Consider the following 22633-nt stretch of genomic DNA (forward strand, 5'->3'; position numbering starts at 1 on the left):
CACTCTCTTTCTCTTTCCTTCCCCCTTTGCGTGTGTGTGTGTGTGTGTGTGTGTGTGTTTGTGGAAGGGAGGAATGAGGAAGAAGTCCGCCGCGTCGCGCGCCGCCTCGTCCCAGCCAATGCGCGCTCGCCGCTGACGACGCGCTGCGCGGAACCGAGCAGAGCGGCGCGCGCTGGCGGTGCATGGGAATCCGGACACCTCTGGGCTGGCGTACGAGAGCTCCCTGCGTCTCCATTACCACTGCCCACTTCAGGCTTACCTCTACTCCTCCTCCTCCTCCTCTTCCTCCTCCCCCTCCTCTTCCTCGCCGTCCTGCTACTATTACTAGTAGAGCTCGAGACCGGCTCTGACTGCTGACTGGCTCGCGGACGCACTCTGGATAAAACGGTAGGATTTCCGTGGTTCCTTTACAGCGGGTTAATGATGTTGAATGCTTGGGTTTTGTCAGGGTGTGTGTGTGTGTGTGTGTGTGTGTGGGGGGGGGGGGTCTTCTATTATTTCGCCGCATTGTCCGGTGAAAGCACGTTTATCTTAATAATCATGTTTTGGTTGGAGGGAGGCGGAGAGAGGGAGAGGGACGGTGTCGCCTCATGGAGAGCGCCCGGGTTTGGAGACTTGAGAGCACCGCGCGCGTCGGATGGGGGGGGGGGGGGGGGGGTGTTGGATGCGACGTTGATCTGCACCGCGCACCGCACCTCATCCTCCCCGCAGCGCGCCGTCCGCACCGCGCGGGGACCCGGACGTTTCCAGACCGATGATTCACGGTGGACCGCGGGCTGCGGGGGGGGGGGGGGGGGTCCATTGAAATGAACTGAGCACAACCGGGTTTCGGATCCGGAGTCTGCTTCCTCTCACTATTCCCCTCCACCCCCCCCCCCCCCCTCGTTACCCTCACCCTTCCACATGTTTAAATCCGACCTGCCTCGTTTATTCCTGATCACGGATGCAGAGCACGTTCCGATTTCCACCCGTTTTATAGGCGTTCATTGTGGAAGTTGGAAGGGGGGGGGGGGGCTACACTCCCCCTTAGAGACTGTAACCCCTCTGCACAGGGTCGAGGGGGCCAGTCGCTTTTCTAAGAACCGCGTTTGCGCAATTCTGCACGCGCGCCCCATCCAACAGCATCCAGCGCCGCTGGTGGAGCGCGCGCTGCTTCTTCTTCTTTTAATGTTTTCATCAGTGCACATCCGCGCGCGCAGAGCAGGTCGAGCGGGATCACCTGAGGGGTTCAGTCTGAAACGCGACCGGCCGGGACTACTTTGTGGAGGAGGAGGAGGAGGAGGAGGAGGTGGTCTTAACACCTCCTCCACCTCCCAACAGTGGTGCAGTCAGCTATTGATGGTGCAGTTGGTTTGGTGCAGTTGGTTATTGTTGGTGTGGTTTGTTGGTGATGGTGCAGTTGGTTATTGATGGTGCAGTTGGTTTGGTGCAGTTGGTTATTGATGGTGCAGTTGGTTTGGTGCAGTTGGTTATTGATGGTGCAGTTGGTTTGGTGCAGTTGGTTATTGATGGTGCAGTTGGTTTGGTGCAGTCAGCTATTGATGGTGCAGTTGGTGTGGTTTGTTGGTGATGGCGGTGCTCTTCCTGTTTATGGCATAAATCGGCTTCAGATTGGCCAATAATAAAAAAAACTTTTAAAAATGTGTTTCTCACACAAGTTCGATCCCCCACCGTTTCAGCTCGATCCGACACCAGGCCGGTTGAAACACACACACACACACACACACTGTTCAGGGCATCACCGTGACAACTGCAATGACAGAAGCACGTTGTCTCATTAGAGGGAACGCCCACCGTGAGGCGCTGCGTGAGGAGCTCATTGGTTCCCGGTTGCCATGGGGTCATGTTGGAATGCTCCAGGATGTTTGATGGTTCTGACCCGGCGACGCTCACTAACGGATCAGACGTCGGTACTTTGCTTCATGGAGAGTCGGACTGGACGACGTGAAGCTGAGGCATAACTCTGAACATCAGGTTATTAATTTAAACGATGACGTTGCCTCCTCTCCCCGCTGGCTCCTGTTGACAGGCAACATGGAGACGGGTGAGAAGAAGCTTCTCGTCACCCAGGGAAACGGGTTGTCAGAAGCTGCTAACCACCATCTTCTTTCATATGAACAATACATACAGATATATTTAAATGAGTCCTTCCTGAAGCTAATCCGGGAGAAGAGTTCATAGAAATCAATGAGCCGCGCATCGCTCTGCTGATTGGCTGATTGGCTGATTGGTTGATTGGCTTCATCAGGATGTCTAACAGGAGATCAGGTGATACTCGATTTATTTTATTTCGTATATCTCACCTCTGCTGTTCGTCCAACCCAAAATATTTGGTTATGTTTAGGAGGTCGAGATTTGGATTCCATATGATTGTTTGTTATTTACGCTTATTATGTAAAATAACAATGTTAATTACCTCCAATAAATATATTTGTTACGTAAAATAACTATTTGTTATGTAAAATAACTGTTTATTATGTCAAATAAGTAAGTTTTTAATGTAAAATAACAATGTTAATTACCTCACATAACTATATTTGTTATGTAAAAAACAAATAACTACATTTATAACGTAGAATATTTAATCTAACTGCATTATTATTATTATTTTTTTGGTGATTATTATTATTATTATTTACATTTTTAAAACATTATTATTCTAACTGCATCTTTTACGTAGAAGAAATAACTACATTTACTATGTAAAATATGTACGTTTTTAATGTAAAATAAAAATGGTAATTACCTCCAATAACTAAATGTGTTATGTAAAAATAAATAACTACATTTATAACATAGAATAAATAACTTAATTTTTTACGTAGAATAAATAACTACATTTTTAATGTAAAATAACTGTTTATTATGTAAAATAAGTACATTTTTAATGTAAAATAACTGTTTATTATGTAAAATAAGAACATTTTTAATTTAAAATAACAATGTTAATTACCTCCAATAACTACATTTATAAAGTAGAATAAATAACTACATTTTTAATGTAAAATAAACAATTTTATCATGTAAAATAAGTAAGTTTGTTACGTAAATGAATTATATTTGCTTAGTAAAATAACAATGTTTTTTATGTAAGATGCGTACGCTCGTCATAAGTACCACGGTTGCGTAACAATAGTAAGGTCAAAGAGGTCAACGCCAATGGGTTCTCCTGGCTGAGAGAACCCGTGTTGCATGTCTGACCCCTCCCCCCCACCTTCACCCCCCGTGACCCCTGCGTCACCTGAGGCCCATGAGAACCACCTGCAGCTCCTGTGATGCCGTAAACAAGGCGTGTTTATTGTGTACGGAGCGGAGGAAACGACCCGCTGAGCTCCGTTAGCTGCCACTTGAATCACAGCGACGCACATCCACCGCCCATCATCTTCTTAGAGCTAGGAGCTGCATGTCGGCGCACGGCCGGCTGGCTGGGGCCAGGACAGACCAGTACAGACCAGTACAGACCGGTATGAGCATCTTGTTTGGATGCCGCTGGTAACTTTACCTGCATGAACAGTGTTTACAGGAAACATGAGATGATTCTGGGGGAAACAGCGGCGGCGCATTAATACCTCCAGGACGAGTCGGAGGCGTCTGGTCGCTGGAAGGAACATGGAGGATGGGAAGCACTGGATGTTCGTGTTTATGCGTGATTGGTTGAACAGACCCCCCCCCCCCCCCCCCCCCCCCAGTGACTCAGTGATACAATGTGGATGAATCCAAACAAGGTTACGTGCTACATTGAGTAGTGCAGCGTGCTGTGATGAAAACATGCAGTTCAGAGTAAACTAGAATGGGCACTCGGTAGAGCGCATACCTTCGCATATCACAAGATTGGGCATTGAATTATGAACATGTTGGCATTAGTTGCATGCCAATTGGATAGCAATTGACCGCACTATGGTAAAAAGAAGATTTTGACCTTTTCATGACCTTGACCTTTGACCCGATCGATCCCAAAATCTAATCAAATGGTCCCCGGATAATAACCAATCATCCCACCGAATTTCATGCGATTCGGTTTAATACTTTTATAGTTATGCGAATAACACGCATACAAATACATTAATAACTAGAACGGGCACTCGGTAGAGCGCATACCTTCGCATATCACAAGATTGGGCATTGAATTATGAACATTTTGGCATTAGTTGCATGTCAATTGGATAGAAATTGACCGCGCTATGGTAAAAAGAAGATTTTGACCTATCCATGACCTTGACCTTGACCTTTGACCCGATTGATCCCAAAATCTAATCAAATGGTCCCCGGATAATAAACAATCATCCCACCAAATTTCATGCGATTCGGTTCAATACCTTTTGAGTTCTGCGAAAGATTTCGATCTGTTCATGACCTTTGACCTTTGACCCAATCGATCCCAAAATCTAAACAACTGGTCCCCGGATAATAAACAATCATCCCACCAAATTTCATGCGATTCGGTTCAATACTTTTTGAGTTTTGCGAATAACACGCATACAAATAAATAAATAAATAAATACACGGCGATCAAAACATAACCTTCCGGCATTTTCAATGCGAAGGTAATAAATACACGGCGATCAAAACATAACCTTCCGCATTTTCAATGCGAAGGTAACAAGTCAAATCTGTAGAGCCTTTGGTTTCCCTTGTTGGTATTTTCAGCTGTTTTCAAATATTTCAGCTGTTTTCAGACATGTTCAGCTATTTTCAGCGATTTTCGGCTGTTTTCAGACATTTTCAGCTTTCACATTTTATCATTCCAACGCATTTTCGGAACGAAATGCTCTTTTTTTAAAACGCTTGTGCCGTCTCATATATGAGAATGTTTGTCTCAGAGTCTCTAGACCTTCAGGATGGAAGCCGTCTCAGACAAACGGAGGTCTACATGTGAGTCTTCTGGCTCTGTTTGGGTCTCCACCGGCTGAATCCTCCACTTTGTTTACCAGCTGGTCGCTAAGGACCGCTGACTCAGCGTTTTTGTGTGTTTGCGGTTAGTTCATCTGATTATCATGTGTGTTTTTTCCGCTTATAACAGAGGAAACAACTCCAGCTGAACAAACCAAAAAAATGAGCTGAAAGGCGGTAAAATGCTGCGAGACAAAGAAACAGGAGTCAACGTTGTTTTATTTCTCATGTAACTTTAGTAATTAATAAAAAAAACGTATTATTTCAACCCAACATTTAAAAAACTGTATTATTTCAACCCAAACAACGATCTTTTCCTCGAGTTGTTTTGTTACCATCAACGTAACTGAGCTCCTGTGAGGCTGGAGGTTTATTTTCAACTGAATTCATGTCACAGATGATATGAAACATGTACGTTTTTACTTTTTAAGCTTTTGTTATTTGCCTTACGTACTTAAGTACATAAGTAACATAAGAAACATACTTATTTTAAATAAAAATCATATTTATTTTAAATAAGAAACATACTTATTTAAAATAAGATACATACTTATTTAAAATAAAAAACATACTTATTTAAAATAAAAAACATATTTATTTACAGAAGAAACATACTTATTTTACAGAAGGAACATACTTATTTTATATAAGAAATATACTTATTTCACACAAAAAACATACTTATTTTACATAAATAAGATAGTTATTTGATCCCAAATGAATCAAACGAAACTTACACCAAGTAACCCAACAAAGTGAATAAACCTAAGGTGGAAGTTTATTCTGAAAAGACGGGGAGTGTGAAGAGGAGGGCCGCTGACCAGAGGACGTGAGATCTGGAAAAATAAAATAAAAAGACCGAAGCTCTGTGGAGGCTCTGGCTCGCTGCCAGTGGCATGAAACACGGTTTCTGAACGCTGAGGGGAAAAAATAACATTCATACAAATGATGTCCGCCTCGGCCCAGAAGCAGGAGAGCGTGTTCGCTTAGGGAAGATCACTGAGACAACGGGAGAGGGATCTATTCCTTCTGGAAGGATTCTAATGATTTTCTTTTTTTGCTTCTACATCCAGTTCGTTACTCATTTCTCATCATTGCCCCCCCCCCCCCCCCCCCCCCACACACACACACACACTGTTTCCTCCAGTCCAAGTGTAATAATAGGACGAGGTCTCCTGGCTCCAGGATCCAGGCTAGAAGAGCTCAGCGCCAGCCATCAATCTTCAGTCGCTCGCAGGGGCTAGTGTGTGTGTGTGTGTGTGTGTGTGTGTGTGTGTGTGTGTGTGTGTATATTCGGTCCTACTTACACACAAGCAGTACAGTGGAATACCCCATTTTTTAATATTATTAAAGCAGGTGGGATTGAATTTTTCAGTCCAGATGCATGTTGGGAAATGGTCACGAAATGTAATCTATTGGTTTCATGTCTGTAGAAACGAAGTGGATCCAACAAGCCGGACTTAAACCAGAAGACCCATCACCATGTTGAGTTAAGAGGTCTAGAGGTCTAATCCTGACTGTTGGTGGTCTAGAGGTCTAATCCTACCTGTTGGTGGTCTAGAGGTCTAATCCTACCTGTTGGTGGTCTAGAGGTCTAGTCCTACCTTTTGGTGGTCTAGAGGTCTAATCCTACCTGTTGGTCTAGAGGTCTAATCCTAACTGTTGGTGGTCGAGAAGTCTAATCCTAACTGTTGGTGGTCTAGAGGTCTAATCCTACCTGTTGGTGGTCTAGAGGTCTAATCCTACCTGTTGGTGGTCTAGAGGTCTAATCCTACCTGTTGGGGGTCTAGAGGTCTAATCCTACCTGTTGGTGGTCTAGAGGTCTAATCCTACCTGTTGGTGGTCTAGAGGTCTAATCCTACCTGTTGGTGGTCTAGAGGTCTAATCCTACCTGTTGGGGGTCTAGAGGTTTAATCCTAACGGTTGGTGGTCTAGAGGTCTAATCCTAACTGTTGGTGGTCTAGAGGTCTAATCCTAACTGTTGGTGGTCTAGAGGTCTAATCCTACCTGTTGGTGGTCTAGAGGTCTAATCCTACCTGTTGGTGGTCTAGAGGTCTAATCCTGACTGTTGGTGGTCTAGAGGTCTAATCCTACCTGTTGGGGGTCTAGAGGTCTAATCCTGACTGTTGGTGGTCTAGAGGTCTAATCCTAACTGTTGGTGGTCTAGAGGTCTAGTCCTACCTGTTGGTGGTCTAGAGGTCTAATCCTACCTGTTGGGGGTCTAGAGGTCTAATCCTACCTGTTGGGGGTCTAGAGGTCTAATCCTGACTGTTGGTGGTCTAGAGGTCTAATCCTAACTGTTGGTGGTCTAGAGGTCTAGTCCTACCTGTTGGTGGTCTAGAGGTCTAATCCTACCTGTTGGTGGTCTAGAGGTCTAATCCTACCTGTTGGTGGTCTAGAGGTCTAATCCTAACTGTTGGTGGTCTAGAGGTCTAATCCTGACTGTTGGTGGTCTAGAGGTCTAATCCTACCTGTTGGTGGTCTAGAGGTCTAATCCTGACTGTTGGTGGTCTAGAGGTCTAATCCTACCTGTTGGTGGTCTAGAGGTCTAATCCTGACTGTTGGTGGTCTAGAGGTCTAATCCTACCTGTTGGTGGTCTAGAGGTCTAATCCTACCTGTTGGTGGTCTAGAGGTCTAATCCTACCTGTTGGGGGTCTAGAGGTCTAATCCTACCTGTTGGTGGTCTAGAGGTCTAATCCTAACTGTTGGTGGTCTAGAGGTCTAGTCCTACCTGTTGGTGGTCTAGAGGTCTAATCCTACCTGTTGGTGGTCTAGAGGTCTAATCCTACCTGTTGGGGGTCTAGAGGTCTAATCCTACCTGTTGGTGGTCTAGAGGTCTAATCCTACCTGTTGGTGGTCTAGAGGTCTAATCCTACCTGTTGGTGGTCTAGAGGTCTAATCCTACCTGTTGGTGGTCTAGAGGTCTAATCCTACCTGTTGGGGGTCTAGAGGTCTAATCCTACCTGTTGGTGGTCTAGAGGTCTAATCCTACCTGTTGGTGGTCTAGAGGTCTAATCCTACCTGTTGGTGGTCTAGAGGTCTAATCCTAACTGTTGGTGGTCTAGAGGTCTAGTCCTACCTGTTGGTGGTCTAGAGGTCTAATCCTACCTGTTGGTGGTCTAGAGGTCTAGTTCTACCTGTTGGGGGTCTAGAGGTCTAATCCTACCTGTTGGGGGTCTATTGACTCCACCATCTTTGTTTTAACGGCGTTCTGAATGATATGTTTTGCGTAGCTTCACAAAAAGACAGAACTTTGGTGTTAAATTGCATTTCGTGACTCACAGAGTTGTGAGGCGGCGTTGTGTCTCTTCCTCTCTTCCTCTCTTCCTCTTTCCCTCCAGACGTCTCACTCCATTTCTCACCCTTCTCTCCTCCAGCCAGCCTTTGTCTCTCCATGCTTCTCTCCGTCCTCTCCATTGACTCCGTGTTTATCCCCCTCCTCGTGTTGTTTGACACATCTTCCCTCTCTCGCCCGCGAGGGGAGGAACACGGACTCCCTCTCTCCTTCCGTGTTTCCTCGTCCTTCAGTTTGTTTCACGTCGTGTTTCTCCTGAAACGGAGCCAAGTCTTTGAGGTCACAACGCGAGGAGGAAATCGTCGGCGGGGGCGGGGGCGGGGGAGGGGGAGGGGGAGGGGGCTCTGAAACCCGAGAGTTAAGTAGAGAATCAAAAATGAAAGCCGCCGCGGTGCCGAGAGCACGAAGCCTCGAGAGAGAGGTGCCGACACCAGAGACGTACACGCGGAGGGCACGTCTGGTCGCCGGGAGCAAATAAAAAGACAACGACCACGTGGCGCCGTTGGTATTCCAAGATGGCGACGGAAAAAATCGTCAAATCCCGACGTCTCGGAACATCAGTCCGCAAACCGCCTTCTCTATAACCGTAGCCTCGTTAGCAAAGGACAGACGTCGGAGTGGTGTCAATGCTCTCATCTAGCCTTCAGCGAGGAAGTGTATCGTGTACTGTCCCTTTAAGACTTCTCTTTAAACTTTTTACATGCAATATCTTAAGCCTTAAGCCCGTTTCCAGGCTTTATGCTAAGCTAACGGTAGCCTCATTAGCAAAAGACAGACGTAAGAGTGGTGTCAATGCTCTCATCTAGCCTTTAGCGAGGAAGCCAGGCAGTGTATCGTGTAATGTCCCTTTAAGACTTTTCTTTAAACTTTTTACATGTAATATCTTAAGCCTTAAGCATAACGCCCGTTTCCAGGCTTTATGCTAAGCTAACCGTAGCCTCGTGTGCAAAGGACAGACGTGAGAGTGGTGTCAATGCTCTCATCTGGCCCTCAGCGAGGAAGCCAGGCAGTGTATCGTGTACTGTCCCTTTAAGACTTCTCTTTAAACATCACAGTCCACAAGACGGAGAGAACGACTGTGCGTTGTCGTCGTTGAACCGAACAGGAAACGCAAACAGAGCGGTGCCATGTCGCCGCACTGGAAGTATAAATCGTCATCGCGGTCTTTGAGGATGAGTTTACGGCGAGTCGGCGAGAGGAACCGAGCGCCGACTCAGCTAATACGTTAATTGGTGTTTTCCTGTCTGCAGCGCGGGGCTGGGTAATGAAACGTGTATTAACCACCGTGCAGACGCTCACTGCGGTGGGACGGGGAAGTCCTGTAAATACTGCTTTGATATCGTCGTGGTAATAATGTTCGTCAGAAGCTGCTCGGCCCGTCACAACGGAGCCGAGACAGAGAATCAACCCTGATTATCGTTTGATTGCAGAGGGAAATATAAGAGACGAGGAGCAATAAAGGCTGAGGGTTCAAATGCTTCTCCGTGATGTGGTTCTACGGTCTTCTAAGCACCAACGCTCCGCTAGAGAGGAGCTCCATATAACTGCACATTAAATATGAATTTGTGCCGGTGAAACAAACTCTGTATGGTAAGTGAGCTTTAGTGGTTCTGTTCGGCACCGTTAGCGGCCCGTTTCCAGGCTTTATGCTAAACTAACGGTAGCCTCAAAGGACAGACGTGAGAGTGGTGTCAATGCTCTCAACTGGCCTTCAGCGAGGAAGCCAGGAAGTGTATCGTGTACTGTCCCTTTAAGACTTCTCTTTTAAGTTTTTACATGCGATATCTTAAGCCTTAAGTCTTCAGCGTAAAGCCCGTTATCAGGCTTAATGCTAAGCTAACGGTAGCCTCAAAGGACAGACGTGAGAGTGGTGTCAATGCTCTCATCTAGCCCTCAGCGAGGAAGCCAGGGAGTGTATCGTGTACTGTCCCTTTAAGACTTCTCTTTAAATTCTGTACATGCCATATCTTCAGCATATTCCCCATCTGGATCCACCTGAAGGTGGCCTCCCGTGGCGCAGGTATTCATACCAGCTGCTCTCCGGGGGGCTGACGCTCATAAAGAACTTAAAGCGAGACGTATAAATTGACATTTTTTCCGACCCGCGGTGAATCCTATTTGACTCCGCTTGGCGCCGCGTCCCTTTTTAATGACTTGTTCTTCATAACGTGGTTCCCTCTGTGAGGGGAAGCAGGTTCTGATCACGAGTCGCAGCGAGCAGAGCACCGTCAGCGGGTTTATTATCATCTGTACCTCTTTGCATTGAGCTAGGATGGAGTACCTCACACACATGTCCCCTAAATGACTCAATCCGAGTATTTTCGGTGCTACATTTTGAATTTAATATTTACTGCGATCTATTGGTTTTGTCTCCAGGGAGAAGAATCGTCTTTTTATGTTTGCATGAAAGTAAAGCCAGTGGAAAGTTAATGAGGACGTTTATTTGTCGTGGTAACATTGATAAATGCATCCGTGTGACTAAGCAGCCGTCTTCAGGCGACGTGATTCATGTTGCCCAAAAGACAACAATTGGTCGGTGGGAGGAGACATGGGCGGAGCCAAGAGACAGGAATACAACCAGAGGTATAAACCTAACATTAGGTTTCATTCCTTAAACCTAACTGTTGGTTGCACCTTGAGTGGCGCCCTCGGTCTCGTCTCGTGCAGCGAGGAGGAGGAGGAGGAGGAGGAGGAGGAGGAGGAGGAGGAGGGTTTTCTCTTGAGCCATCAGCGTGTAAAGAATATGAAATCCTGAAGTGAAACGCAGCAAACGCCAAAAACTCCTGAATTATTGATCAGCTTGAGAAGCTCCACGGAGGGGAGGTGTGCGTGTGCATGAGGTGTGCGTGTGCATGTGGTGTGCGTGTGCATGTGGTGTGCGTGTGCATGAGGTGTGCGTGTGCATGAGGTGTGCGTGTGCATGAGGTGTGCGTGTGCATGAGGTGTGCGTGTGCATGAGGTGTGCGTTTGCATGCACTCCATTCAAGGTTAATTAAATAAACGTCTAATTTCATTCTGGGATGGATTTCCTCGCCGTTGGAGCCGCGGTCGCCACGCCGACGACGCAGCCGCCGAACCCGAATACTTACTGTAGCCGGACTAATTACACACACACACTGATGCGTGTCAGCGGCATCAAAACACACTCACACACACAAACAAACACACTCACACACACAAACAAACACACACTCACACAAACACACACACACACACAAACAAACACACTCACACACACAAACAAACACACTCACACACAAACACACTCACACACCCACACAGGCGTCCTCCAGTGACGCGAGCTCGGCGGTGTGTGTGTCGTGTGTGTGTCGTGTGTGTGTCGTGTGTGTGTGTGTGTGTGTGTGTGTGTGTGTGTGTCGTGTGTGTGTGTGTGTGTGTGTGTGTGTGTGTGTGTGTGTGTGTGTGTGTGTGTGTGTGTGTGTGTGTGTGTGTGTGTGTGTCGTGTGTGTGTGTGTGTGTGTGTGTGTGTGTCGTGTGTGTGTGTGTCGTGTGTGTGTCGTGTGTGTGTCGTGTGTGTGTCGTGTGTGTGTTGTGTGTGTGTCTCGTGGCTCTCGGGCCGCTGAGGATCGATCACGTTTCGCCGCGTCGGCATTCCTGAGAGAACAATTCATTATCGGGAAATGGATGTTGGCGCGCTTGGAAGTCGGAGAAGCCGGTTGGAGGAGAACGGATCTTTGTTTTCTGGGGCGCCGCTCTTATTGATCCACGATTTAAAAGGATTACTGTCCTGTGTGTGTGTGTGTGTGTGTGTGTGTGTGTGTGTGTGTGTGTGTGTGTGTGTGTGTGTGTGTGTGTGTGTGTGTGTGTGTGTGTGTGTGTGTGTGTGTGTGTGTGTGTGTGTGTGTGTGTGTGTGTGTCACCAACAGGTCGGCGGGGGGTAAAAGTTTGTGAACCACGTAATCCATACTTCTGTAACTTTAATCTAAATCAGACGACGATCTTTTCCCAAAGACGTTTATTTCAGACTATCTGGCAGAAAGCGAGACATCCACACTCAGACGTGAGATATGGAACAGACGGTCGGCGAGGAGACGACGGATACACATCACGGTTAGATCTTTGAAAAGAAAAAGGGGGAAATATTCAGAACGAAGCAGAACGTTCTCACACGTTCTAAATCGGCATGGATGCAGTTTTCCTTTCTTTTTTTATCCCGAGCATTCCCGTGGGAACTGAGCGTCAGAGGAAATGATGTCCGACGCATTCTGAAGATGGCCGCTGACCTCAGGGCGCCACCGACCTCTCACACATCAACGTGCATTTTGTTTTATCGTCGGCGTAATAAACCGGAGGGGAAGCTCAGTGAAGTCAAATAAAGCTTTGGATGAACGGAAGTCGCATGTTTGTTTGTAGATAACGAGGCAAACATGTGAAATGTGAACAAGTGAGTTGAAGAGAAACCCTCAGGGGACGTAGAGGTGACTTCACTTATTCATTAACTGACAGAAAATTGATATGTTGACACGTTTGTGGTCATTTCAGAAGCCATTGTCGTTGATGTTTTTCCCCGTTATTCACAATTTTTTTCCGGGAGCTTTTCTTATCTCATCGGCCAGTTTAAAAATTAAAAAAAATAAAAAATTGGCGTCAAAGCCGTCCGGGCGGAGGCGCTCCTGGCCGGCTCGCCGAATGACCAGCGGGGTTCCGCCGCCGCAGCGGAGAGTCAGAAGCAGAAATCCATAAGTTCATGTTTTTTTGCCGTGGTTATTTGAATTTGCTGATCCTCAGAACAGCTCAGCGAGAATCTCGCCTGGAACATATGTTGTTGTTTTTGTTTGCCGTGTTGTGTTTTTAAGCTTATGAATGCCTCAACGTGAGCAGCCCCACTGCAGAGTCCTTTGAGACGGATTTGACCTTTCACTGCTTGTTTACTGGAAGTGTGGAAGCCAAAAGCATCACACACACACACACACACACACACACACACACCTCGTAACAACGCTGTGTTTTCTTTGTTGCTGCAAAAGGCCTGTTACAATCACCTTCCGTGAGAAGTGAAATCCTCAGTTCTTTACCCCCCGCCGTGAGGTATAGATGATGTCATCGAGTCGTCTCTTATGTGTTAGTGTTGTGGAATGAAACCCAAACCCTTCCGTCCCAACGTGTCTCTGATCGACGGGCGTCCGGTCGGTCTAATCTGAGTTCTCGGTTCCCTCCTGAAGGTTCCACGTCCTCATTGATCGTCGCCTCCCAGTTCCGGTTCCGGACGTCAACATGGGTCGCCGGGATCCGTCCCCGCTCCGGTCCCCCGCCCTGCGGCTGGCGGTCGTGGCCGCGGTCCTCCTCCTCGAGCTCCATCCCTCGCTGGCCGGCGGCGCCCCCACCGAGCAGAGCCTGGCCGGCTTCGAGTCCGCGGTGTCCGCGAACAAGACCGAGTGCAGCAAGCCCGAGGCGTGCACCAAGGGGGTGGTGCTGCCCATCTGGGAGCCCCAGAACCCCTCGTTCGGCGACAAAGTGGCCCGGGCGACGGTGTACTTCGTGGCCCTGGTCTACATGTTCCTGGGCGTGTCGATCGTCGCCGACCGCTTCATGGCGTCGATCGAGGTCATCACGTCGCAGGAGAAGGTGATCACCATCAAGAAGCCCAACGGGGAGACCACCACCACCACGGTCCGCATCTGGAACGAGACCGTCTCCAACCTCACGCTCATGGCGCTGGGCTCGTCGGCCCCCGAGATCCTGCTGTCGGTCATCGAGGTCTTGGGTCACGGGTTCGAGGCCGGCACGCTGGGCCCCTCCACCATCGTGGGCTCGGCGGCTTTCAACATGTTTGTCATCATCGGGCTGTGCGTGTACGTGGTGCCGGACGGCGAGACGAGGAAGGTCAAGCACCTGCGCGTCTTCTTCGTCACGGCCACCTGGAGCATCTTCGCCTACATCTGGCTGTACCTGATCCTGTCGGTGATCTCGCCCGGCGTGGTGCAGGTGTGGGAGGGGCTGCTCACCTTCTTCTTCTTCCCCATCTGCGTGCTGTTCGCCTGGGTGGCCGACCGCCGCCTGCTGTTCTACAAGTACGTGTACAAGCGCTACCGCACCGGCAAGCAGCGCGGCATGATCATCGAGACCGAGGGGGACCGCCCACTTCCTTCCAAGGTAAACTCGGGGGGGGAATTAACCCGGTAGCGTTGTTGCGTAACCTCGGACGACAAGTTCGGTGAAGAAAAACATGAAGATTGGGTTGAAAATAGCTTCGCACGCAAAGCTGCATTTTGCGACTATTTCACAAACTGTCGTATTATAATAGAGTTTTTATTTTATTTTTAAAGTTACTTGCTGCAGGGATGTGTCTGTGTTCCCCGTTAGCACAATGTTTCTAATAACCAGGAGAAACTATGGGACCAGTTTGTATTAAATATTTAATATTCATACAAAGCAAAACGCATTTGAAACTGTATAATGTATTTCTACACGATGTAAATACGACAGCGATACACCAGAGTGGAATCTAACGCGTTCAAATATTTAGACTAATTCAACCCTTCGTAAACATTGCAGTCTTCGTCTCCGTTAGGTTGAAATAGTTTATTTTGATTCTGTAGTCTTGAGTTTTAAATTGATACATATAGAAAGATATTATAATAGGAATTATTAGGGAGAATATTGATATTGTTGTTAATGTGTTAAGAAGCATAGGGGTACTGTTTACTCTGTGCATAATGTCAATAGCAAGAGGTTCTGTTTATGTGTATGAGAGTGAATGTATGTTTAGATTTCAGATTGTCGAAGCCGGTTGAATCTCGTGACGTTACTTTAATGCGGACAATAATAGACGGGACTTTTATTGTGAAAATAGGCAGCAGGTCCGTCTTTCAATCAGGGGGTTGGAGGTTCAATCCCCGCCCTAGTCGATGTGTCCTTGAGCAAGACACTTAACCCTGAGATGCTCCCTGTAGCTGCGTCTACGGTGGATGCATGTAACAGGGTTGTAAGTCGCTTTGGATAAAAGCGTCAGTTAAATGGCATGTAATGTACTATATATATATATATATATATATATATATATATACATACATACATATATTGTATATATGTGTATATATATATATATATACTTTATATATATATATAAATATACTGTATATATATACTTTATATATGTATAGATATATATATATAAAGTATATATATATACATATTTTGTATATATATATATACTTTATATATATATATATCTATACATATATATATAAATTATATATATACAGTATATTTATATATATATATAATGTATATATATTTATATATACACATATATACAATATATATATATATGTATATATATATTTATATATAAAGTATATATATATATACATATATGTATACATATACATATATTGTATATATGTGTATATATAAATATATATATATATATACTTTATATATATATAAATATACTGTATATATATACTTTATATATATATATAAAGTATATATATATACAGTATATGTATATATATATATACTTTATATATATACAAAATATGTATATATATATACTTTATATATACAATATATGTATATATATATACTTTATATATAAATATATATATATATACATATATATGTATACATATATATATATATATACATATATTGTGAATGAAATGTAATGTAAAATATGTAGAATGAGCGAGAGTTCCTCCGTATAAAATAACTGTTCTCGTCGGTAGATTTAATTATCTTCATCAAGTCGCCCTGAAGGACTAAATAACCTGAATCTGCATCAGGCCTCTGCTTTGCTTTGAATATTTTTCTAATGTTTCTGCAAACACACAAGCTCAGTCCGAACTGTGTTTTTAATTTCCTGTTGTGATTCGTATCTGCTGCTCGGCTTCGTGACGTACGGCTCGCATTCACCAAGAGGCTCCTCGTCCAGGAGATGACGGGCGGGCAGCTGCTCTCGTTTAATTATTAAGAAGCGGAGCGGCATTAAAACGTGAAGAGCAGCTTCATCCCAACGTCTGGCCAGAAGAAATCCAGTGAATCAAAACAGATCGACGGAGGAAGAGGAACGACGAAGAGTTTAGAGGATTTCAATGTCGGGATTCAAGAGCTAAACGACATTTCATCAATACAACTAAAAGGAGAAGGAGAAGAAGAAGACAAAGGAGGAGAAGAAGCCCATGGAGAAGGAGAAGAAGAAAAAAAGAAGGAGAAGAAAACAAAGATGAAGGAGAAGAAGAAAAGATGATGAAGAGGAAGAAGAAGAAAAAGAAGAAGAAGGAGACAAAGAAGAAGAAGAAAGAGAAGAAGAAGGAAAAGACAAAGATGAAGGTGAAGAAACAAAGGAGGAGAAGACAAAGGAGAATAAGAATACAAAAGAGAAGAAAAGGAAGAAGACGGAGGAGGAAGAGAAGAAGACAAAAGAGAAGAAAAGGAAGAAGAAGACAGGAGGAGAAGGAGACAAATAATAAGAAGAAAAAGTGTCTCTGTGTGTCCTCTGTGTGTCCTCTGTGTGTCCTCTCTGTGTCCTCTCTATGTGTCCTCTCTGTGTCCTCTGTGTCCTCTGTGTGTCCTCTCTATGTGTCCTCTCTGTGTCCTCTGTGTGTCCTCTCTATGTGTCCTCTGTGTGTCCTCTCTATGTGTCCTCTGTGTGTCCTCTGTGTGTCCTCTGTGTGTCCTCTGTGTGTCCTCTGTGTGTCCTCTGTGTGTCCTCTGTGTGTCCTCTGTGTGTCCTCTGTGTGTCCTCTCTGTGTCCTCTGTGTGTCCTCTCTATGTGTCCTCTGTGTGTCCTCTCTGTGTCCTCTGTGTGTCCTCTGTGTCCTCTGTGTGTCCTCTGTGTCCTCTGTGTGTCCTCTCTGTGTCCTCTGTGTGTCCTCTCTATGTGTCCTCTGTGTGTCCTCTGTGTGTCCTCTCTGTGTCCTCTGTGTGTCCTCTGTGTCCTCTGTGTGTCCTCTGTGTCCTCTGTGTGTCCTCTGTGTGTCCTCTGTGTGTCCTCTGTGTGTCCTCTGTGTGTCCTCTCTATGTGTCCTCTGTGTGTCTGTGTGTCCTCTGTGTGTCATCTATGTGTCCTCTGTGTGTCCTCTCTATGTGTCCTCTGTGTGTCCTCTCTATGTGTCCTCTGTGTGTCCTCTCTGTGTCCTCTGTGTGTCCTCTGTGTGTCCTCTCTATGTGTCCTCTGTGTGTCCTCTCTGTGTCCTCTATGTGTCCTCTATGTATCCTCTGTGTGTCCTCTCTATGTGTCCTCTGTGTGTCCTCTGTGTCCTCTATGTATCCTCTATGTGTCCTCTCTATGTGTCCTCTGTGTGTCCTCTCTATGTGTCCTCTATGTGTCCTCTGTGTGTCCTCTCTATGTGTCCTCTGTGTGTCCTCTCTATGTGTCCTCTTTGTGTCCTCTGTGTGTCCTCTCTATGTGTCCTCTGTGTCCTCTGTGTGTCCTCTCTATGTGTCCTCTATGTGTCCTTCCTGTGTGTCCTCTGTGTGTCCTCTGTGATGTCGTTCCCGTGACTCGGGTACTCCTGTAGTCAACCCAGCCGGCCGTCTCTCTGACCACGGCTGGGCGGTCGTGTCGACGTCTCCGGTTCCGACGCTGTCGTTTCTCCTCCCCGTTTCCAAGGTGGACATCGAGATGGACGGGAAGATGCTGAACTCTCACGGCGTGGTGTTCCTGGACGGTCCGCTGGGTCTGGATATCGACGAGAAGGATCTGGACGACGAGGGCACCCGGAGGGACATGGCCAAGATCCTGAAGGAGCTGAAGCAGAAACACCCGGACAAGGAGGTGAGAGGAGGAGCCGCTCCCTCGGGGAGAACATCAACGACATCATCATCATCATGATGACGCGCTCTTCCGTCGGCGTCCGTTACCGCGGTGATGATGGTGATGAATGCAGCCGAGGTCTCATCGCAACCTCTCAAATTAATACCATAATGATGCCTTTAAAATAAAAAAACAGAGCCGGCAATAAATCCACATGTAGATAAAAAAGATGACGACAGAAAGGTTTGATATTCTATTCAGAGTATGATGAACATTGTAGATAATGAGTTTCTGTTTCACTGCTGCAGACTGTAAATGAAGACACTGCGGGATCGTGGAAATTAGGCCTGCATCCGAACGAAATACTGCCTTAAATAAAATAAAAAATTTAATAAATACTCCCTTTAATAAATATATGAATAAATATTCCCGTAAATAAAAAAAGCACTGCGTTAAATAAATCAATTATTAATATCGCCGTAAATAATTTTATTAATTTATACTCCCTTTAATATATAAATGAATAAATATTCCCTTAAATAAAAAAATGTACTGCCTTAAATAAATGAATTATAAATATTACCTTAAATAAATGAATAAATACTCCCTTTAATAAATACATGCATGAATATTCCCTTAAATTAAAAAAAGTACCGCCTTAAATAAATCAATTATAAATGTTGCCTTGAATAAATAAATTATTCATTAAATGAATAAATACTCCCTTTAATAAATAAATGAATACATTATTCCCTTAAATAAAAAATACTGCCTTGAATAAATAAATATTGCTTTAAATAAATAAATAGTATTTTAAATAAATAAATACATACTGCCTTGAATAAATAAATGAATAATGCATGATAAATAATTAAAAATAAATAACCACAAAACTGGACTAAAATCTAGAATGCCTAACAGATCTTCCATCGTTGTCTTTTTTTCTCCTCCCACTGTCTGTTTGCGAAGCTCTGTGTTAAAACAAACTAAATGAACTGAAGCATTCCACTCATTGCCCTTCCTATTGTCTCGAACAGCTTTAACGCTGAAATGCATAACGTGAGCTGCGAGCATCGAGACAGTAATCCGTATGAGAGCCGGCTCAAAGGGTTGTGTTCACGCCGGTGCCCTCGTCCCTCTCTGGATTAACAATGCAGCTGATTAACCTTCCGCCCAAAAACAAACACTTCCCTCGCGGTCACATTTCCACTTCAGGTCGTGCGACTGCGACAGCGCTTGTCGCCGCTTCGATCTGCAGCTCATCTGATACGAGCCGGATCCCGAGGCCTTTATCGCCGAGGCCTGGGTGGAATATCCACAGAGTCCCTTCACCGGGGAAACCAGAGATCATTACTTTGCCTCATAAAGACTCGGTCTGACGCATAGAGGCCGTTTTACGGTTTGCAAACAGCGCTGCCGAACGTAACCGCGCAACGGAAGCGACGCGATGGCTCGTAAATGGTAAAGAGGGAGAATGCCCCTTAAACAACGGGCTGTTAGTCAGAGGGTCGCTTGGTTCGTCAACGTTCGATACCGTAACGGTTTAAAGGTGACGAGCGGCGCGTGTTTCAGTTTAACCGTGTTAACTGGTGACTCTCGAGGACGTCGAAGCCCACGATCGGTCAACACGCGACTCCTCGGTGTTCCTTATCCACGTTTGCTGTCGTCTCCGGTGAACACGGGAACTCGTCAAACTGAAACACCTGCTGCTCCGAAACGTCCCCGAACCGAAGACCCTGTCGATGGAATTCCTCTGTTGACGTATCGATGAAACTCTCGCAGCTCCGTGTTGAGCTCCGTTCTCTCCGAGTTGCCCCAGAGTCCGACCTCCGGGCGCCGAGACCCCGGGTCCAGAATCTCCGGTGGACCGGCCTGCGGAGCGACGTTCTACGACCGTCCTCATGCTGCGTCCGTGTGCTTTGTCCCGACCAGGTGGAACAACTCATCGAGCTCGCCAACTACCAAGTCCTGAGCCAGCAGCAGAAGAGCCGCGCCTTCTACCGCTGCCAGGCCACCCGGCTGATGACCGGCGCCGGCAACATCCTGAAGAAGCACGCCGCCGACCAGGCGCGGAAGGCCGTCAGCATGCACGAGGTTCGCTCCGAGGTCGGCGACAACGACCCCATCTCCAGGATCTTCTTCGAGCCCTGCTCCTACCAGTGCCTGGAGAACTGCGGCACGGTGGCGGTGAACGTGGTGCGGCGCGGCGGCGACTTGGGCAAAGCGCTCGCCGTGGACTACCGGACGGAGGACGGCACGGCCAACGCCGGCTCGGACTACGAGTTCACGGAGGGCATGGTGGTCTTCAAGGCCGGCGAGACGATGAAGGAGATCCGCGTGGCGATCATCGACGACGACATCTTCGAAGAGGACGAGAACTTCCTGATCCACCTGTCCAACGTGAAGCTGCTGACGCCCGACGGCGAGGAGCCCGAGGACGGCGAGCAGGCCGACCGCGTGGACTCGATGGCGTGCCTCGGCTCGGCCGCCACGGCGACCGTCACCATCTTCGACGACGACCACGCCGGCATCTTCACGTTCGAGGAGCCCGTCTACCACGTGAGCGAGAGCGTCGGAGCCATGGAGGTGAAGGTGCTGAGGACGTCGGGGGCGCGCGGCGTGGTCACGCTGCCCTACAAGACGGTGGAGGGGACGGCGCGCGGCAGCGGCGAGGACTTCGAGGACATCCACGGCGTCCTGGAGTTCCAGAACGACGAGATCTTGTGAGTAAATCCACGGATTTACCGGTTCGTTGTTTGCAAATGTTGCTGATGACGTGTGAAAGTTGAGGGTGTGAGCGCGAGGCGGCGGTCACGGCGAGCGGCGAGGCGGACTGCTGATCGGTGGACCAAGTCAACCCCCCCCCCCCCTCCTCTTTATTCCTCCACCTCCTCCTCATTGGTTCTCTACCTCTGTCTGTTTCACGCTCTGGATTCTGTTGTGCTGCTGGTTTCGTCCTCTGTGGGTTTCATTGAAGCTGCAGGAGCCGAGATGTCGGGTCCTTCGTGCGGTCGGCTTATTGTTCGAGTGTCAGGACTTGGATATAAGAGAGAATGAGAAGTTTTCCCTCAAGTAATGAAAGCTTGAAGAAACTTGGAGTGGCTGGAAGTTTGAAACTGGAAGATGGAAGCTTAAAGTGGTGCAAGCTTCCATCTTCCAGCTTCAACCTTCAAGCATCCATCTTCCCTCTTCCATCTTCCCTCTTCCCTCTTCCATCTTCCCTCTTCCATCTTCCATCTTCCATCTTCCCTCTTCCATCTTCCCTCTTCCATCTTCCATCTTCCCTCTTCCATCTTCCCTCTTCCATCTTCCATCTTCCCTCTTCCATCTTCCCTTCCATCTTCCCTCTTCCATCTTCCATCTTCCCTCTTCCATCTTCCCTCTTCCATCTTCCCTCTTCCCTCTTCCATCTTCCCTTCCATCTTCCATCTTCCCTCTTCCATCTTCCCTCTTCCATCTTCCTCTTCCCTCTTCCATCTTCCCTTCCATCTTCCATCTTCCCTCTTCCATCTTCCCTCTTCCATCTTCCATCTTCCCTCTTCCATCTTCCCTCTTCCATCTTCCATCTTCCCTCTTCCATCTTCCATCTTCCCTCTTCCATCTTCCATCTTCCATCTTCCCTCTTCCATCTTCCCTCTTCCATCTTCCCTCTTCCATCTTCCCTCTTCCATCTTCCTCTTCCACCTTCCATCTTCCCTTCCATCTTCCATCTTCCCTCTTCCATCTTCCTCTTCCCTCTTCCATCTTCCCTCTTCCATCTTCCCTCTTCCCTCTTCCATCTTCCCTCTTCCATCTTCCATCTTCCCTCTTCCCTCTTCCATCTTCCATCTTCCCTCTTCCATCTTCCCTCTTCCCTCTTCCCTTCCATCTTCCATCTTCTCTTCCCTCTTCCATCTTCCCTCTTCCCTCTTCCATCTTCCCTTCCATCTTCCCTCTTCCCTCTTCCATCTTCCCTCTTCCATCTTCCATCTTCCCTCTTCCATCTTCCCTCTTCCATCTTCCATCTTCCCTCTTCCATCTTCCATCTTCCCGCTTCCCTCTTCAGGGAATCGGGGCGATGCTAAGAGAAGCAGCTTCTGTCCAGTCAAACCTCATTTTCCACACAAAGGCTTTTTTACAAAGAAATGCCAGCTGCCCTTTTTCTTCTCCATTGGCTTCCCGCTGTGTGAGAACATCCCATTGAAACCGCTCCAGGCCGTTTTCTCATTGTTGTCGTCTTGTTGTGGTGTGAAAAGAACTTGAACCTCCATTTAAGGATCCCTGCCGTGAAACGCCAGACGGCGAGGCCTCACAACGTGACTGGCGAGGCGCATGGTTGCCGTGTGACCGCGGCTCGGGAGGCCTTCCACCACAGCGGTGGGTCGACCGTCTATCAGCCGTCTTTGGCTCCGAGTCGTTCCAAATACTCTTAAATATTTCATCCTGATAACGTGTACAATCCTGATAACAACATATCTGTGTGTTTGGACAGTTGGTAGTTTGATACCCTCATCAGCTGACCCGCACAACTGGTTCCACAAGACGGAGTTTACTGTAGTTCTAATGTACTTTGTACGTAGTTTGTACATAATTCGCACGCAATTTGTATGTAATTTGTACGTAATTCGTACATCATTTGCACATCATTTTTACATCATTTGTACGTAATTTGTACGTAATGTGTACATAATTATCCTCATTCTGTATTATTTTATATTTTTGGGATGATTTGTACCAAACAACAGAT

General features: G+C 46.7%; 1 protein-coding gene across 3 annotated transcripts in view; it reads left to right on the plus strand.

Moving 5' to 3' along the window:
- The first annotated feature begins 279 nt into the window (after positions 1–279).
- slc8a1b (solute carrier family 8 member 1b) overlaps positions 280–22633 on the plus strand; it is an 87461-nt gene continuing 65107 nt past the window's right edge. Inside the window, exons 1-4 of one of the 3 annotated variants that reach the window (XM_056436081.1) lie at positions 280–387; positions 13370–14300; positions 17764–17928; positions 19840–20630. In XM_056436081.1, the coding sequence (XP_056292056.1) occupies positions 13422–14300; positions 17764–17928; positions 19840–20630 (1835 nt within the window). In that variant the 5' untranslated portion in view covers positions 280–387; positions 13370–13421. Of the gene's footprint in view, positions 388–13369; positions 14301–15944; positions 16633–17763; positions 17929–19839; positions 20631–22633 lie in introns of those variants that run through there. The other 2 variants (XM_056436082.1, XM_056436083.1) reach the window with 2 other exon arrangements.

Source organism: Pseudoliparis swirei, chromosome 17 (assembly GCF_029220125.1).
Source record: "Pseudoliparis swirei isolate HS2019 ecotype Mariana Trench chromosome 17, NWPU_hadal_v1, whole genome shotgun sequence".
NCBI lineage: Eukaryota > Metazoa > Chordata > Actinopteri > Perciformes > Liparidae > Pseudoliparis > Pseudoliparis swirei.